Source organism: Carettochelys insculpta, chromosome 3 (assembly GCF_033958435.1).
Source record: "Carettochelys insculpta isolate YL-2023 chromosome 3, ASM3395843v1, whole genome shotgun sequence".
Classification (NCBI taxonomy): Eukaryota; Metazoa; Chordata; order Testudines; family Carettochelyidae; genus Carettochelys; species Carettochelys insculpta.
Genome location: NC_134139.1, coordinates 104248595 through 104266279, shown reverse-complemented (window position 1 = coordinate 104266279; position 17685 = coordinate 104248595). Strand labels below are relative to the sequence as shown.

At 41.9% G+C, this 17685-nt stretch overlaps 1 protein-coding gene across 6 annotated transcripts in view; it reads right to left on the bottom strand.

The window, feature by feature from the left end:
• The window catches only part of MAP7 (microtubule associated protein 7), a 179118-nt gene that overhangs the window by 53679 nt on the left and 107754 nt on the right, over nt 1-17685 (bottom strand). For all 6 annotated transcript variants that reach the window (XM_074990495.1, XM_074990493.1, XM_074990497.1 and 3 more), the window contains exon 4: nt 1817-1980. In XM_074990495.1, the coding sequence (XP_074846596.1) occupies nt 1817-1980 (164 nt within the window). The remainder of the gene's footprint in view (nt 1-1816; nt 1981-17685) is intronic.

The following is a 17685-nucleotide window of genomic DNA, read 5'->3' as shown; positions in this document are numbered from 1 at the left end:
ACAACCAGGGAGACAGAGATGGCAGGATGACATCAGCGTTAACAGAATTTTAATATAAGTACCTAATTTATTTTTCCCACGGGTTTTTAATTTCTATTTTCATGTCAGTTTGGGCTCTGCTATGCCCCACCACAGATATATTTTAAAAGCACGTATTACTGGATCAAGGAGATCAAATTTTGTAGAGGGACTCATGAAATGCTGTTTCAATGCAGACACATTGGAAAAGTTAAAAAGCTAAAAGAGCCTTCCATGGTACTTCATCCCCATATTTTTAAGAAAATATACTTTTATTTTTGAATATGAATATGCATAACTCATATATGCTTTATGCAAAATGGGGAAGTAACCTATCATTCAAAGGCCTGTGATCTTCTGAATGGGTATATTCTATTTGTGTGCATGTATCATTCTTCTATGTGATGTCGAAATATTAAGTGGTAACCTGTTTTATCAATTCTAGGTCTTCTAGTGACAGCCATTAGCGGTAGAGTAGATCCCCGAGTTACGTGAGGGTTGCACTCCTAGGCAACCTCGGGTAACTCTACTTTCACTCAAGTTGTGGGAAGAAGCCGCAGCAGCGTCGCTGTCTGCGTGCCCAGCTTTCCCCAGCTGGGGGGAGCTCAGTGGGCAGACAGCCATGGCAGAGCAGCTTCTCCCTGGCTTCCCCCAGCTGGGGGAGCCAGGATCTGGAGCGGGGAGCTGCGCTCCTGCCAGCCCCCAGCCCTAGGAAACCCAGGATTTCGACTCATGTTAACACAAGTTAAACATGAGCTGAAATTGTTTATATTGGGGGTTTACTGCACTTAAGGAACTTAACGGTCCAGTGCTCAAGAATGATCTATAAATGGTTTTGTTTTCCCTGGTAAGCCTAAACTGTGGTTGATCCCACAAAAGACATGACTATGGCACCTGGTGCTGGAATCCATCTTGAAATTGGTATTTTTCCTTCAGGGATGAGAGGAATAGAACAAAGACTTCCCACCCTCGGAAAATTCTATTTAATGGTTGGGAAGCAATCAGTGATGGACTTCAGTTGGCTTCTGAAACTGCCTCCCCACCCTAGAAGGATACACAAGAAGTTGCTGGACACAAGACAAGCTCTGACGTAAAGGATTTTACCTGAAATGACTAGGGTGAGAAATATTATTTGTAACATTTTTTCCTAGTGAATTCAGCTTGGCAGGGGTGTCGTTTATTTTAAATTAGTATCTTGCTTGTGTGTTTTCACTTGCAATTGTTCACATTCTGCACTTCATTCTTAATAAAAACATGTTGGTTTTTTATCAAACCCAGTGTAAATACTTGTTAGATGGGATATGGGGGAGCCACAGCTGTGCACTTCTTTCTCTGATAGACAGAGAGAACGCTATAAGCTTGCTCTATTTAAAACTTTTATTTAGGGTTTTGGTCCCCTTGGAGGCCATGTTTCTGGATGCTGTCAAACCGCAGTAGCTGAGCCTTCCCAGGACTTTTATCGGCACCTGTGTTACTCTGCCCAGGGGGAGGGTGTAACTTCAACTCTTTGCCTTTGCTGGGGGAAACAAGAGCTTCTGGCTTGACAGTACAGGATGGTGGGACACCCCAGAGGACAGGTAGGTGGGCTCAGTGGTGTGATCAGCAGAACAGGTGCAAGTCACAAGAGGAGCTCTGTAACCCAACCCACCATACCCTCCTTTTGCAAGGTGCCCCACATTACCCTGGACTTACATTCCAACCCTATAGTTAATTTTTAAATGACATAATAGTCATTTTGTTGCTACATCATCTAGTGGAGAGCAAGTTGCCAGAAAGACCCTATGGAATGTCCTCTTACCTTGTCCTCTTCTATTCTCTGCCTTCGTTTTTCTTCTACTGCAGCTCGCCTTCTTTCTTCTTTTAGCCTCTGTTCTTCTAACTTCTTTTTGCGTTCCTCTAGGTGTTTTTCATAATGCTGCCGTGCTCTCACTTCTTTTTCTAACCAAACTGATTCTCTTGCAGCTAAAAGAAGACATAAAACGTAAAACATACTATACCATTTAAAACTGTAACACAGAGCCTAGGCCGCCCAAGATTGGGTGCATTTGCCAGCTTAGCTAGTTTGCCCACTAACCTGGTGTGCTCTTATTTTAGTTACTGTATGAACTCCACATCCAAACTGGAAAAAATAAAACGAAAGTCTCAGAAAATCTGACTTATGCAGTCCTGCCAATAAGGCAGGGGCAAAGTGGGCAATTGCCCAAGGCCCGGCCTTTCGAAGGGGCCCAGCTTTCTGGCCATCACCGAGATGTTGTAGCAGTGATGGTGGCTGGAGTGCCCCCCACAGCCCTGGAGGAGCATTTGGGGTGGGGGGCGGGAGGCAGGCCAGGGCTGACTGCCCTAAGCCCCTCTCATCCCACCCTGCCCACAATGGACTGTCGGCCCTGCAGTATGTATGCAAATGAATCCATGACATTTTACAATTCTGAAATTAATATTTATATAGTCCCCCTCACTTAGAGGCAATGCTTCACACACTTTCATACATTAGTCTTCATGGCAGGAAAAAAGCTATGCTCAGCTGCATTAAGTCACAAAAGTGAAACTGCAGAAGGAACACGCCTTAGTTTATCTAAAAGGCTCAGATGATCCAGAAGAGAGCAATATTAACATGTTAAAAATAAAGCCGTGACATAACATCACTCTAGATGTGAGAAACAAGCCCAGGTAACAAACAAATGTGAAAGTTGGATTGAGTTCAGTGTTTCAATAAATACTGAAATAAGGCTAATTTGGTGTGGTTTCACATTTCATCATTTATATTTCCAACTCCTACTCTCACGATTCCCACTTAGCAATACAGAAAGACATGAGATTCCACTGGATTATAATGCATTATAATTTTCTGCATTCATTCAATTCAACAATCTGTTTAACCCCAAATCTGGGCCCACTGTTTATTCAGCTGCAGGAATAACAGAATGTTCTCTAATGTTCTCCAGTATAATAAAGGTGGTAGGCATTGCATTCTTATGGCCTCATCTAATTCCAGGTTACTTCAACGAGAGCTGGAATGACCCTTAACGACCAGACCTATGTCCATCTCCATCTGTTATTCTATGGTATAAATTACCCAACCAGAGAATTAGGAATTACAGTGAGCATGCATTAACTTGCTACATATCTGTGGTCTTGAAAAGTCTTAACAGCTTGTTTCAGAAGTGTTAACTGAACTGAAACTTTCAGTGGAGTTGAACTAAACTGTAAATAGTCCAAATCCAAAGTGGGTCTTACCCACAAAAGTGCATTACCTAATAAATTTGTTACTTTTTAAGGCGCTACAGGACTGCTTGTAAATTGTCTGACTGTTCATATATGATCCATCCAGAAGGTAAGTCCAAAATGGGGTTGCTTTAAACTGTTATAGTCTGATAAGAGTGCACTTCTCCTACAGCTGTTATAACATTTACAGGTCTCAGGATTTCCATTCATCTGTTTTTAAAATATCCACAACGTGAGACATTTCTGTATGTTGATGAACACATATGCGTATCTCAGTGTGTACAAGTGCAGGTGACACTGCCACATGCGTTACTGAGAATTGTACAGCAGACTTAAAAAGAGTAGGAGCTCATACATAACCCTGAGGGCACGTCTATACTACTGGGAAGAGCGAGCTGTCAGGGTTGATCTTGTGCATCTGGTAAAGACATGCAAAAATCTGTCTGAGGTCAGCAGTTGACCCCTGTACTCCTCGCTATCACAAAAAGTAAGGGAAGTCAACACAAGAAACACTCCCATTGACCTTCCTTAGTAAAGACAGTCAGGTAAGGCGATTTCTGACATGTTGATTCTTGCTACACAATTGTGTATCTGAAATAGGCTTTCAGGCCTAGTGTAGACCTGGCCTGAGGCAACACAGAGGCCCAACCCCCTGAGCTGTTAACAGTTTTAAATTTCCAAGGGGGTCAGGAGGTTCCCTTTCTAGGCTAGAAAAGACAATCTGTAAATTTAATTTTGAGAGTGAAACTGTCTACACAGCATTTTGTCCCAGGATGTTATCTCAGCACATACCGAGTTGTTTTTGTTATTTACAAACATATGACAAAAGGAAAAATAAAAACCTATGTAAAAGTTCAAAACAACAGCTGTGGCTTTGACTCTTATGGCATTTCTATTCTTTCGTTTGTCACCATCGCCCCCCCCGAGTTTACCTACAAAATGCTAGCAACAAATCATGTTTGCATTCCAAACTTTGCAGACATCCACGTACGTGTATTTTCCCTCCCTCTCAAGATCGATAGGTAACAAATATATTATTTATGTACATTTCAGTGTTGGAGCCTGCACCTGATGAAAACAGCATAATTCCATGTTACCTTTTAAAATGCTGCACTGAGAAAAATGAATGGCACCTTTTTTGAAAATGAGTTCTCAGTCTAGAGGGAAAACAGACTCTTTTGAATAGGAATGACGTTTGCTCAAATGTTCTCAAGTCCCTTGTTACATTCCATTGTGTGGATGAGGTCAACACCATAGACAGGCTGACCAGAAGTTGCACAAAGCCATTTAGCCGGAGTAATTTCAGCTACAATAAACTCTACAGAGGTGTGGTTAATGTTGATATCGGAAGGCACAAAAAAAAAATCTAACACTTCAACATGTAAAATAGCATGAAAGATTCAGCAGAATGCAAATCTGCAGGACAGAAAAAAAAATGTGTTCTTTTGCTACACTCTGTCTTGGATCTCTGGTTTGAAAGAAACAGTTGAATAGCAAATTAGCAAGAATAGATAACCCACAGAGCAAGAGAAAAATCTGCGGAAGCTCATTTATGTTTATTGAAGTCTTGGGACTTACCCGACTATAAGCAAAGACAGAGGTAGGAATACATGAAAAGCAACAGGAAGTCCTGTGGCACCTTATATAGACTAACAGATATTTTGGAGCATAAGCTTTCATGGGAAAAGACCCGCTCCATCAGATGCATCAGTGAGGGGTTCCAGAAGAGGGTTCCAGCAGGAACCCCCACTCATGCATCTGATGAAGCCGGTTTTTGCCCATGAACGCTTATGTTCCAAAATATCTGTTAGTCTGTAAGGTGACACAGGACTTCTTGCTGCTTTTGAAGATATAGACTAACTCAGCTACGCCTCTGATACTTGTAGGAATACATGGTCTCTCAACTCTACATAGCGCTTGTACTGAGTACATTTAATTTGGTACATTTTTGAGACCTGTGGGTTTCAGGAACAGATAAGTTTGGCAACCTATATGTAGGTTTTTTTAAGAAGTTTCAGGATCTAATGGAGAGATTCTAACAAGGCTTCAAGACAAAGCCACATTTTATCTCTGAGCTATCTCTGTCTATATATACACACATCTCATATAGAGCTGGACGCGACTTTCAGAAGTCATTGAGTCCAGTCCTCTGCCCTCTGCCGGTCACCATCCCTGACAGATTTTTTTTTTTTTAAATTTATTAGTCACAGATCCCCAAATGGCCCCTTCACGGATTAAACTCACAACCCTGGGATCGTGAGCCAATGCTCAAAGCACTGTATTATCCGTCCAGGGTCCATCACCACAATATCTCAGTAGCTATCAATGCAGTACAGATTAAATCTTTAATTTTTACAAACTGGTATACTACAAATAATCTTGCGAGTAGGACAGCATCTAGGAAAGAACATAGTCCTATTATGACCTTCTCCCTACGCTATCCTTAATTAGATGGTTAATTACTTGCTGATGTCACACAATAAATGGGTCTTGAGAAATGGTCTAAAGGAAGGCAGGAGGAGTTCCCTATCCTTATTCAAGAAGGGAATTGGAGTTTATGGAACTACATATAAAACAAAAAAACTGATATTTATCTGTTACAAACCTTGAAATTCTCTTGCTTATCACTTAAGAGTGAAGCTGGATTCTCTCTCTTTCATGCACTGTTGTGTGGTATATTGTATTTAATTTAGGTTGTGATCTCCAAAAAAGAAGGATTTTGATTTATATTTCTTTATTACAGTACCCTGTTACTTATGGTATCATATAAACAAATTGCTTGTTCTGTATCTCTTGAACAAGTTGAAGAACCTCAGAAGTACCATGATTCAAAATCTGGGTTCTACTGGATCACTTTCACTACTTTTTCAAAGCTTTAGCAAACACCAGATGGAAACCTATCTGAATCAAGCAGCCATTCTCCTTAGAGTAGCAAAGACTTTTAAAAGCACCTAAAGGACTTAGAAGTACTGTATGAGTCCTACTTGAAAGGACTTCTACTCAGTATTCTTGGAAGTCCTTCTAGTAGGCCAAGGAACCTGAGAAAGGCAGGGGGAGGGCGATGACATTTGCCAACCTGTCTGTTACTTGGTGCCTTTGATCCATCAGGTGAATTAGTCCTAGTAGCAGTAATCTGTTATCTTGCATGTATTGGAATATGTTTCTCTTTTCAAGCTCAGTCACAAAAAATTGAGGATCATAAGAGCACGAAGAAGTTTGTCCTTGGACACGCTTATCTGATGTTCCCACTAAAGAAATGTAGTTTTGTTGAAGAGGAAAAAGAATACTACAGGGAGGTGGAAAATGTTTGGTATTTGTCTTCTCAAAGTGCAGCAGGAGTAGTTCTTTTATCCCTGTGAGATATTAGACAGATAACTAGGTTGTCTGAGGAGACTCTGTTGATGGAGGTCGTAGTTAGACAACATGCTGGCTCTGGCCAGCTACGATCTTCAGGGAGAGGAAGGGACATCATATATTTGAGCTTTTAAGATTTGTTCTCTGGGAGCCAGAGGCTTTTGGGCGGCGGGGGGGGGGGGGGGGGGGGGGGGGGGGGGGCGCGGGGAAGAAAAAAAGGTCTGCTGAAGCCCTGGCGTAAAGCCTCCACTCCCATATACACTTTCCAGCCACAGGATATGATGGATTCCTATTTCCCTTGCTAGCAAGACTAGCACTTGCCTCGCCCCAAGGCACAGGGCCGTTAAACAACAGAACATGTAAATCCTTATCAGATACAGGATAACAAACTCATAAAGATCATAACAAAAAGCAGTCAAGTAGCACTTTAAAGACTAGCAAAATAGTTTATTAGGTGAGCTTTCGTGGGACAGACCCACTTCTTCAGACCATAGCCAGACCAGAACACGGCTTACTCTCTGTTACTATTCATAAAGATCATGTTGAATGGCAACAGAGAGGTAGCTGTGTTAGTCTGCATTCCATCAAAACAAAAAAGCAGTCAAGTAGCAATTTAAAGACTAACAAAATGATTTATTAGGTGACGAGCTTCCATGGGACAGACCCACTTCTTCAGATCATTGTTACTGGCTTTTTTGGGAAGAATAAATTTTGTTATGTGCACCAAGGTATAGGGGGGAGTATGTGCCCCACCTGTAGAAACACAGGCTGCTGGCCGTGGGCCTCTCCTAATCAGCTGGGTGGTACCTTAATCTCTACTGGGCAGACACCCAAGCCCTCATCTTACAGGCCACACTCCTCAGCAGCGCCTCCAGCAGCTCCCAGGTGTTAGCTGTGCAGGGAGAGGCAGTGGCAAAGAACTGGGAGCTTTAGGGAGGGACTGCTGCTTCTGCTCCATGGGGAAAGGCAGCCACAAAAGCAGTGGCTTTCTTGGCAGCCATTAGCTGTTTGCTGCTGCTGCTGCTGCTTCCCACAGCTGCAGCTCCAAGCTTGCTGGGTCCAGCAGCCGCTGTGCAGGGAAGGGACCCAGTGGCACCTTGTACTAGCTTTGCAGCATCACATGCCAGGGCTCAAGGCTTCAGCAGGAGCGAGGGTGAAGCCACAGGCCGAGGCAGGTGCCTCCTGCAGGGCTCAATCCCAAAATACTGTTCCTCACATGGCTGAAGCCCCAAACCCCAGGACATACACCCTACTAGGCTGAAACCTCTGCCCTGCCAGGACTACGGCCATTCATCCTGCAGGTATGTCTCCTGGGACTGAGCCCCCTGCCCACAGGGCTGAAGCTCCAAGCCCTGGCAGGCACAGCTGGACTCCAGAAATTCTGAAGAATGTTGTATGCAACTCACACAGTCAGTCAGTTTGATCACTTCCAGGTTATCGGTTTTGTGGGTAGGTCTGAGGGCACATAAAAATGAGAGCTCAGAATAAAATACAACACAACTGAAGTGGACAAAAACTACCTTTTCCACTAACCCCAGAAAAGAAATAGCTTTTTCATGTTATTAGGAAGTTGTTAGGCTTGAGGGTCTATTTAACCTTGTCAATGATGGGCATAGTTTAAGTGCTAGGTTTTGTAATTGACATTAAATTACTCTTCGAAAACAATTATTCATGTTTGCATATACTCTCACTTTCTTCCCCATAACTGGCTCAATTTAGCCCCTCTTCTAAATAAACCCATCAATTCTTTGGCAGTAATTGTTCCTAAATTAATTCTCATTAACACCAGAATAACTGTCTCAACTGCTTTTACTCCTTGCTGAATGTGTAAAGGAAATTTTTTATAAGACCCTGAGGCTACATTTTCTGCACCTCTCTAAAATTAAATATAGGAAAGAAATATCAAACTAGAAGCACATATAAAGATACATATACTTAAAGGGATGAAAAAATATTAACATTTCAAAACAATTAAAATTGATTTTCCTTCCCTCTCATTTCATACATGGACTGCTCATAAATTTCTTTCCATAGCATCACAGATAGAAGTGCACATTTTGTACTCCACTGTAAGAATTAGAGACTTTTATACAATCAATTATAATTTATATTAATAGACTGCTTGGCAAATGTGTGGGATAACACCCCAAATGTACTGGACCTGTCAAAGAAAGTGTCATGATCCTGGTCCCTCAAACAATGCTTGTATGTTGGAAAAATGGCCACGGAATATTTTATGCTGTGTCTGGGGTGGGGGGGAACAAACCTGCATTAAAGGTTGTGTCAAACTAAGGTATAAGCTAGAATGATTGATTCATATGACACAAGGCTGCAAAGAAGGAACATAAAAGCATGACTTAAAGGCAGAGCAAAATTATTAACAAATATTGCCTGTATTCAGACTGCAGTATAATCATATTATACTATACACAGGAACACAATTGGACCATTACTTTTTCCCTTAACCCTTCCCTGCTCCCATATTGACAAACATTAATTAGGCAAATACGCTCACTTGATCATCATAGTCACAGGAGAACTTTAATGTCTAATGTTTTTATCCGCCTTTTCTGGGGTTCAAAAGGATGTTTTGCAGTTTAACTAGCTGCATTTTTAGTGTACTTAAATTTGGTTGAAAGGGCAATCACCCCTTACAACTCCACTAAAATGACCCACCAAATACTAGAAGTACACAGAGGAAGCATTAAAGCTATGATGTAAAATAACAAATACCAGAAACTCACATATTTGTGGAATTTTTTTCTGAAGTAACAGCATAATGAAATGAAGGAAAGTGGTGTTAGCCAAGAAGCTGCTTTTAAAGGGATACTGTCAGTCTGAAATGAGTCACTTCTACCAAGGTGACCTAATTTCATTTTGGTGTTGGTGAGGTTAATTTTGTCCAGAGCCACCTGCACATTCTTTTATTGTACACAGTTGGTTTCTGTTAATGTTTTGCTCACCAGCTGTTTCAAAAGATGCCCACAGACAAGAGTGTACATATATTCAGTAGGGATATTGGGGCTAGGGCATGTGTGAAAGAAGAGGAGGCATATGACTGCTCCGTGCTTCCTGTTGTCCATAAACTGCAGGAAGAAAGCACCTGGAAACACTCCACTATTCTCAGAGTTTTTCAGGTCCACAGGACTCACTCACTCTCTGCCTTTTCTCCTTCGTTTGGCACAAACAGGGAGCCAGCTGCCTCCCACCTGACGTATCTGCTTCTTGGTTTGCCTCCGATGCAGAGGCAAGTCACTATACACCTGTCTCTTCTAATATTTTCTGTTTTGGTGGCCTTCTTAGAGAGGCAGATTATTTGAATGTACAGTCTCTACCATTTTCCTAGGCTTCTATCATTTTCGATTTTACAGGATTAACATCAGCAAAAGACTTCGCCTCTTCACAGAATTTCACCTTAACGCAGATGTCAAAAGTCTGCGCTTTTTGTCTCGAGAAGTCCTGTGGCACGTTAGAGACTAACAGATTTATTGGAGCATAAGCTTTCATGGGCAAAGACCCACTTTGTCCGATGAAGGCTATGAGTCATATGTAGTTTGAAGAGATGAAGGCTGGGGGTGGGTTTAACCTTTTACAGTATTACTGAAAGAATAACAGGTCTGTTCAGTTACTAATCCTCCCCTTTTATTGTGCCAAAACAGTAATCCCCATTGCTCAGCAGCTCAAAAACCTTATCCATATATCTGCACTCTAGTGGGCATTATTAACATATTGGGTTTTTTTCCAGAAACATAGTATTTACCTTGCTGGTAGTGTTACTGGAATTCCCCACATTAAGAACGGGGAATGCAACAAATACTGCAATACACTGATGGATTGTTAGCACAACAGTGTTTGGGTTTTACTGGCACCAAGTGCTCTGAAACTTAGATGTGTACTCTAGAAAGCATACTTAAATGTTTCCCTTGTTTATTATTTCATTACAAAAATTAAATCAAGTAAAATAAAAATTATGCTCTTTATTCTTATGCCAGTCACATCTGTGTGCTTGTATCAAGATCTCTCTCTCTCTCTCTCTCTCTCTCTCTCACACACACACACACACACACACACACACAGTATGTAGACATTTTAAAGGAAAATGTTATTTATCCAAAGGACAGTGCCATTTGGTTAGAAAGATTCCTTACTATAAAAGTTCAATTAAATTAATTGCATAGATTTGGAGTACAGAAAAATACTAGCAGAAACATTGCAGAATGAAAGCATTTAATAAACCAGAGAAAAGATACAGCAGATTACAGAGCCAATCAAGAGCATTACCAAGCAAATAAAAATAGTGAGATCATGTTACACTTGTTGGGCTGGCCAGATGAGTAAGTCACCATGTTACCTGCTGGCTCAGCAAGTGAGGAGAGAGCGAGCCTTTCTAGCACTAAACTGGCTGTCCACTCCCTCATGCCAGCCTGTCAGCCATGCCCTTACTTTGCCTTGCAGATTAATAAATGAAATATAGTAAAATTCCTTTAATTCGGCCTTTGATGGTCTGGAAATCCTAATGGTCCGTCATCTTCAAAAAACAGTCCCATTTATGGAGATAATCCGGCAAACAGAATTCCCCCAAGATACGTGTGACTCGAAATTTGCGTAAGTCGGGGGCTTGGGTGGTGGGTTGGGGCCATGGGAGGGAGGCAGGGGGTTGTGCCTGGGGTGGGTTAGGGCTGCAGGTGGAGCAGGGGGTGGCAGGAGCATGCGCCCCGAGCCCCAGGGAAGCAGCAGCCGTGAGTGCTCCTGGCCCCGAGCCCCAGAGAAGCGGAAGCTGTAGGCGCTCCCAGTCCCAGAGCCCCATGGAAGCAGCGCCAGTGGGCACTCCCACCGCCACCCCCGGAGGGTCTCAATATGGAACAATTTGTCCCTTTTAAAAAGTAAATAGGGGCACCTTTTTGGCATCCCAAATACGGAACTGTCCTGCCCAATATAGGACGGTTGGTCGCCCAATGAAGTGGGAGGAACATGGAGGCAGCGACGTCCAATAATCCGGAAAATGTGGTGATCTGGCACCTGTCCTGTCACAGATATGCTGGATTAAAGGAATTTTACTGTACCCCAGTTTCTGAACTCCTCTGACACATCACTGTCACTGGATGCTCATAGTAACCACCAAGTATGCTATTCCGAAGAGAACACTACACACGCAACCTGACTGGTACATCTCAGGATCAGGTCCTTTAAATCACCACTGTGGGAATGCAGGTATAACAATCGTAGGGTAGGTCTACACAGCAAAGTTATTTCAAAATAACAACAGCTCTTATTGCAAAACTTCATTGAATAGTAATAGAGAGGAAGCCGTGCTAGTCTATACACTATCGAAACAAAAAGCAGGCAAGTAGCACTTTAAAGACTAGCAAAATAGTTTATTAGGTGAACTTTCGTGGGACAGACCCACTTCTTCAGACCATATCCAGACCAGAACAGACTCAATATTTAAGGCACAGAGAACCAAAAACAGTAAGCAAAGAGGACAAATCAGAAAAAGATAATCAAGGTGAGCAAATCAGAGAGTGGAGGGGTCGGGGGGCGGTCAAGAATTAGATGAAGCCAAGTATGCAGACGAGCCCCTATAGTGACTCAGAAAGTTCCCGTCCAGGTTTAACCATGTGTTAATGTGCTGAATTTGAATATAAAAGCCAGTTCGGCTGCTTCACTTTGAAGAACGGTGCTTTGAAGATTTGAAGAACAAAACTTCATTGTCATTTTACTGTTTTTACAAATTTTACTGTTACTTTGAAATAACTTTGCTGTGTAGACCTACCCTATGATTGTTATTTTGAAATAACTGTCCTAGGGTCTATACAATGCAACCACTACTTCAAAATAATTTTAAAATAGCAGTTGGAGTATTTTAGAATAAGGCTGCTGTGTAGACATACCCAGAGATCTTAAGAGCTTAATATCTGGGAATGAATTTAAGGGATACTGAGTTATGAGACTAGAATCAGAATTGATTACATATAAAACAAAAGTATAGGCTAAGTTTAGCAAGGTAAATACCTTCTCCAATGTAATTTCTCACCTAAAGCTTCCCTGCAGTATTTCTAGCCAGGCCAACTTGTAATCTTGTTTTCATGAAAAGAATTGCACTACCTGATTACTTCCTCTAGTGCAGGATGGCAGGGCTATAGTCCAATAAACCCTTAGTGAGTTCGTCCAAACAAAGCCCTTTTATCTCTGCTGTATTCCACTTCCTGTTAAACCTGTGTTTAGCTCAGACTGTGCATGGAAGTCCATTGTGAAACAATGCTAAATTTATATGTCACTTAGCTCCATGGACGAACACACCTAGTCAGAGAAAATCTGCTTCTGTTGATGACTCACACCTTGCTAGGGAGATGTGTTCTCCCTCTAGACATACAATATCAGAACACACATTGCACAACATTAATGTGCATTCTGATAACAGCTTTAATTAGATACTCCATAAATAGCATCTTGGGGTTTGTCAGGAGCTCCTGATGCAGAGTAGCCTTTTACAATTGGCACCAAAGGGGCTCTGTGTTACAGGTCAGCTCAAATGAAAGCTTTAAAGTCTACACACAATGCAGAAGTGACAACGCAAGGACTACCAACATGACAGTGGGAATAGGAGAGTATAAAGGAAGATCTTACATCTGCCTATATGAAAATTACAAAGTGACAGAATATACCAAGTTAGATGCAAAACAACCCCAAAGCATTCACACTTTTACCCATTTTTTTTTTCCCAAACATGGCTGTTACCATTTTGCTTGTAATTTTCTGTCAATCAGCCTGGCATGTTGACTGTTGTGTTTCATATTTTCCCTGCTGTGGTGATAAACTGAGATCACAAGCATGTGATCAAGTGTGCGTTCAACATGTTCTGAAGAAACCATGTAAATCTAAACAATTAAAAGCTACATCATGCATTTGTGTTGCATGCATAACCCTCACTAAACTCATCATCGCGCTATCAAGTGGATCTGTTCACAGAGACCTCATGATTTAATCATCAAGAAATAGCGGTAAGGCAGATAATGTATACTAGATGTTTTACGGACCATAAGATAACAAAATGTCTGCTTCAAAGGTCAAATATGATCAAATTTAATTATTTTCTTATAAGGTGGTTTAATAAGATAAAGATAGCACTTCTGGTGTCAACACTGCATTGTGTTAAGTACATAAAATAACACCATTACTAATCAGAAAGTGGTGGTGTTTGATACCTCAGGAACAATCCAACTTTCACACTGATGGAAGCAGCACCTACGAGCCAGATACTACATTTCAAGGAAGCCCTGCAAATCTGTGGATATCTGCTTTATACCTGTGGGACTTCATAGCCACACAAGGATCTGATACCCACAACTCATTTTTGCATATATGAATGCAGATAAAATATTGAATCTAGAACCCTGTAAATCTGTAGATATCCTCAGGTATCTGATCAGATATGGATGCTGATATCCACAGTTCATTTTCATGGATATGAATGCAGATGCAGATACAAATTTTGTATCTGTGCAGGGCTCTAACTATAGTTGTTACAATAGGAGACAGTAGAGCACTACCAAAATACTGAGACTCAAAAGATAGAAAAGACTTACTAAACTGGAGCATTAAATCCACCTGAAGGAGCAGGCTATTATCTCCCATAAAGAATATTTCAGATACTAAATAGATATTTATTTCACTCAATCTTAGCAGACGAGAGTGAACAAAGTCAGATTAGTTCTCCTGAGGAGACACATATTTAAGGTGATCTCCTGTAAAAATAAAGGCAACTGATAAAATCACACACAAACTTCTAATATTGTCCATTGTGTTACTAAACTAGGAAATAATACACCCAGTGGTAGAAAGTTCTGAATTCCATTTTAAAAACCTTTGTAAGTTAGCCCACTGACTGAATCTACAGAGACTTTAAAATTAATTTCAACTTTTAGCTCAAGGAAAAGACTTTTATTCTCTTCCTCAGCTACAACAATATAATGGAGCATAATGCCATGGTATTAATAAAAATACCAATCCCAGTGTGCAGTAAGAGCTAAAATGTTATTTAAAATAGTATGCAATTTGATTTTCCAATACGTAGAGAGAAGCTAGACATTTCTTTGCTCAGGTTCATCGGACATAAGTAATGGTTCATTTAGGTTTTGCATTGAGAAATGCAGACTGCCAGCACAGAAGTTATTGCTTTGTTGTGGTGTTACGCACAAGTATCAACATTCAGAGACTGTGATGCAACATGCAGCTCCTAAATACTACTACTGATGGATAAATGTACCAAGAACAGCAGTGTCTCTTGCATTTACTTGTAAACTTAAAACAATGCTTCAAGAAAGAATGCACAATACACTCTTACACTACCGGGGTATGCTGAGCTCCCCATCTGGGAACAAAGCAATGCCGCATCAATTCATAAAATGCCACATAAAAAAAGCATTGTTGAATGTCACATTTAAAAATGAAATATTTCACCACACAGAGCAATGTAAAATGTCCTTTAAGGAACAGATTGAGGTTCATTTGTCAGCAGCTGGGAAGCCAGAGTTTGGCAATAGAAGAAGAAAACTCTTGCTTGTAACCCAATCAGGAAAAAGTCAGATTAATACACAGGAGGGGTTAATATCTCTGGCCCCATGCAAATAAATTGCAGGGATGGACATTTCCTACATGACAAATGCTACTATGGAAAACACAGATCAATATCAGACTGCCTTCTGTTCCCCACCCACTCACAAGGGCATGCATGCAATCTGATGACCAGTCATGATCAGGGTAAGGAGATGTCACAAATCAACTGTCTAGCTATAATTTTTCTAGAGCAGAAGCAGAGGCTGCAGGGGGGGAAGGGATGGACTCAGGCTAAATGAAAGCAATTAAAGAAGACAGAAAATGTGGGCAGAAAAATTATTTCTGGAACCCCCACTGCATGGTGCTTCCCAGCTGAAGCTCTGATTCTTGGGATTTCAAGGCTCATAGCTACAGAGCCAGGAGACAAGCCTCGCCTAAAATCAGTGCTGCTAGGGACAGGGGTGTCCAGCACATGGTCTGTGGGCCAGAATCCAGCCCACAAAGCCTTTATACGCAGCCTATGAAGCCTTTTCCCGTGACAGAAGCTCCATTTTAACCAAGCCAGCCAAAAAGAGTGGGGGGCACAGGGTATAGTCAGGCTTGGCAGGGGTCAGCAACCTGCGGCTCTGGAGCCACGTTTTTTTTAAGGAGCCACTTAAGGAGCCTGCTCTGCCACGGCTGAAATAATGGAACTAAATTTAATTGTTTAACAGCCGGCATGGCAGCAGGAGGGATCCGGCCATTAAGCCCATTACATTTAGTTCCATTATTTCAGCACTGCAGGGCAGGGAGCTACCCGCCCTGCAGGTGGGGGAAGTGAGCAGGAGAGCCGGGGGAACAGGCAGTTGAGTCTGCCCCTGCGGGAGCCGCACCACCCTGCTGAGAAGGGTAGGGAGGAGGTGGCCTCGGAGGAGCAGTTGTGCAAAACTTGTCGTCTGGGGTTGGTTAAGCCTGGGGATGGCGAGCGTGGGTTTGGGGCTGATGAGGGTTAATCCTGGGAACTGGGGAGGTGGGTTTGGGGCTGAGAGGGTTTAAGGCTGTGGATGGGTGGGGGGCAGATTTGAAGCTATTTTTTGTTTGGCCCCCCCAGAACATGTAAAAAATTGCCATGTGGCCCCCTGACAGACAGATTGTTCGCCTCTGTCCTACGGCTTCCCTACTTCCTGTTGTGGAGCTGAGTGCCTGTAAGTCAAGTGATCCATAAATGGCGCTAGATTCCCAAGGACTACTAGGGTTGGAGGCAAGTGTCTGAAAACGCTGGCATATTTGTTCCAGAGCCCTGGACCCTGAATGCTGTGGTGTCTCCAAGAATCCAACAGGAATTCCTGTAGGGTTCCCATTGGCAGAGAATTTCAGGCTCAACAAATCAGTATTTTACCGGAAAATTTGGGATCTGCTCTACTCCTGCATTCAGAACACCAGAAGGAGGACAGTCAAGTTACACAACCAGCATGCCGGCAGTCCAGTAAAACTACAGACTTTTGTAGTTCTCAGTCATTTACACTCTCACTCCAGATAAATGTCAGATAAAACAGAAAGGTAAAAAGCTAGAACATGTTGATGCAAAACTGATTCAGATTCTGACAGACAATAACTGTCAAAGCAATTATATGTGCTTATCTCCCCAGCGCAGGAGCACTTGCAATGGAACAAGGAGTTCTTGTTAGCATAGTGTATCCATCAGAGTTTGACAGGATCCAAAAGGACCACCCTCTCACATAACATAATAAGCAGCAAAATAATGGCTGGCTAACTTTTTTTTGGGTCAGGGCCAGCTTGGAGTGCTACTGCTAGTCCCTGCCTCTAGGGTGGACTAAACAACTCAACCTTATTTAAAAACTCCAACTTGTATAGAACAGAAGCAGTCATTTCAATAAAAAGAGAAATACAGATTGTCCTTATTTGACAAGAATCTAAGAACAATGAAACATGCTACTGTATCTAGCCAGCTTTCCATGTGGTTTAGTATCCTCTCACAGTGGCACCAGTTATTTAGAGAAAGAACAAGAAATACTATAGTGCACAAATTATAGAACAAGATTTCTATATTTCTCCCAACTCCTCCCCATCGCCCTGCCACACACGATGCTGCCCATAAAACTTTCCACCCTAAATTAGTGGTTGTTTTGTGATAAGCTGCATGAAGGTGTACAGCTGTTTTATTTTCTAAATTCTCATTCAAAGCGTGTATATTCTCAACACTCTTCCAAACACGCAGCATTATTTTGAATCCTACTCATTTTTGTCCGCAGTACCATCTTGCCACAATGAATTCCAGCTGCTGATTTATGCAATGGGATAAAAGTATTTGCTTTTTACCGATTTAAACTCTGCTGTCCTTCACTTTCGTTGAATGTGTTCTTGCTCTTATCCCTTCCAATCTGCAGTCTAGAAGAAGGTTTTTTCCATCTAAATATACAGGTGAAGAGGGCTGAAAGTGCTTACACACACTAAACTACAGGTTGAACCTCTCTGGTCCAGCACTCTCTGGTATGGCATTGTTTTAGTTAATTGGGTGTCCACTAATCATGGGTT